Source organism: Cyrtonyx montezumae, unplaced genomic scaffold (assembly GCF_038088225.1).
Source record: "Cyrtonyx montezumae isolate F1298 unplaced genomic scaffold, pur_monq_1.0 scaffold_5, whole genome shotgun sequence".
NCBI lineage: Eukaryota > Metazoa > Chordata > Aves > Galliformes > Odontophoridae > Cyrtonyx > Cyrtonyx montezumae.
In genome coordinates this window covers 7509495-7511560 of record NW_027072056.1, presented here as the reverse complement: position 1 = coordinate 7511560, position 2066 = coordinate 7509495, and the positions used below count along the sequence as shown (strand labels likewise).

At 44.5% G+C, this 2066-nt stretch overlaps 1 protein-coding gene across 1 annotated transcript; it reads right to left on the bottom strand.

Annotated features, from left to right (window-relative positions):
• Window positions 1–212: 212 nt before the first annotated feature.
• On the bottom strand, window positions 213–1429 carry KCNE4 (potassium voltage-gated channel subfamily E regulatory subunit 4). Its single transcript, XM_065748217.1, has 2 exons — window positions 1377–1429; window positions 213–981 (listed from the first exon to the last, which is right to left on the bottom strand). The coding sequence occupies exon 2, from the start codon at window positions 952–954 to the stop codon at window positions 463–465; it is 492 nt and encodes a 163-aa protein (XP_065604289.1). The 5' UTR covers window positions 955–981; window positions 1377–1429; the 3' UTR covers window positions 213–462.
• Window positions 1430–2066: the final 637 nt, after the last annotated feature.

The following is a 2066-nucleotide window of genomic DNA, read 5'->3' as shown; positions in this document are numbered from 1 at the left end:
AAAAAACACACTAGAAGTAGTTCTAGTCTATCACAGCTTTGTGTGAATGAGCATCACCCATCAGCTTTAACAGTCAGGCACTTGTACTAGGGTAACTTCTTTAAGCTTTTCCCAGATATCTGCAGGGTCCTGCAATATGCAGAGACATGCCAGTAACAGTTGCCTCATTAGAAAAAAAAAAAATATATATATATATATATATATATATATTCTCCTTGTTCTTAGCTCTTATGGTGAGAAATAATAATGGTAAAAATAAAACGAATCTTCCCAATTATGTGCAAGTTAGATCTTGGAGCTTGGTACCACTGCTTCCTTGTGCTGTCAGTTCTCAGGAACATCGTGGGCCCCAGGGCACAGATGCTGGTGGAGAGTTCACAGGCAAGCAGGAAGGTAGAACCACAAGTCATCAGTGGGAGCTCTGCTCGTGCTTTGGCTGCACCCAGGGGAGCCCGGCAGGTGCTAGGAGTTCTTGTGGATGTTCTCCACAGAGCCCTCGCTGCTCTCATTAAGGAGCGTTTCTGACACTTCTCCCAGTTCAGCATCCAGCACCTCCTCCTGGATGGTGAAGTGCACGTCTGGGGAAGAGGATTCTGAGCTGACGCTGCTGCCTTCCATTGAGCAGATGGCACAGGACAGGGATGGCACCATGCTCTCCTGCAGCATGTTCAGCATCATGGGTATCTGGACAGACTTCAGCCCTGATACGGTTGGTAGAGGCTTCACAGCTTCCCCCCATTCTCTCTCTTCATCTTTGTAGAGCAGAAGCAAATTAGACGTCTTCTCTTTCCTTTTAGATTTCATGTAGCCCAGCATGATCCCTATCAGGAAGATCCCATAGAAAGACATGACGATCAGGATGTAAAAATACTCATTGCTGTTATTCTTCTCTGTGCTGCGGGACTCAGCGTTCAGCATGGCTTGGGTGATGTTTGCATGGTCCATCTTCAGCATGAAAACTGTACTACCAAAAGCTAAAGCCTGGGGGAGAATTGGTGCAGAGACAAAGATCAAACCTCAGATGAAAGATTTAAAGGAACATCCAAAGGGATATATCCCCGAGCTATTCTTTATTAGTTGTAATTGGGGGCTCACAGGACACATCTGATTGAAGCTCACTGTCTGCCATGCCTCTGCAATAATGCTGTAACTGAATGTACTGTTACCCAGATACAGAGAACATTACAGGAAAGGATACTTAATATTAAACCACAGTGAGTGATATTGTGAAGTACAGAACCCCCAAGCCACATAAATAAAGAAAGAAAACTATACAGAAATATGCTGCTAGGCACTTAAACATAAATTTGTGCTATTTGACCACATTTCCAAAAAGGGAGAAAAGCTTCTAAGGAAAAAAACAAAAAGCAACTTACGTCGGTATGCAAATAATTCTTCCCTGCACAAAGCTCAAGAGACCTTTCCTCTTCCAAACGCCGGGTGCTCTGAAAACTTTCCTCTGCTGCAGTTGGAATAAATAGCCCTCATGAAATGTTTCATCACGTGTTTTAGAGGCACAGTTTATAATAGTTTTGTGTTGGAGTCAACAGATGAACTTGAAGGATTGCAGTTCAACCCACTGAACTCTTAACAGCTGTGAAAAGAAAAAGATTTGGGAACTCAGATTTTACTCTTTCCTACCCAGCTCAGTGGTGGCTCCTTCACCTCTGGATCTGTTCCCTTTCACTGCCACCCCAATGGCTACATCTGACCTGCTAACCAGGGAGCTACTCTGCAGGGTGACAAAGCACCATGCCATTATCCTGTGCTTGTCATATAATAAGGAAAATACGCATTTGGGTGTTATAGTATGTGCTGTTCTGTTAATTACATGCTGCTATGCAAACAGTATTCTCTGAAGAGATGGGGGAGGAAACACTATTTTCTTTTCCCAGGACTTGTAACAAACCCTCACAAAGTGAGCACAGAGCAAAGTGGAGACTGAGCTCCTGGCCTGATGGCACAAGGTGCAGGGCTGTGGAGAACAGGGCTCTGGGTTGGGGATGAGTTTTGAATGGAGGGGTGGCCACACTGTCAAAGCAGCAATGATGGGACTTTGGTTCCTG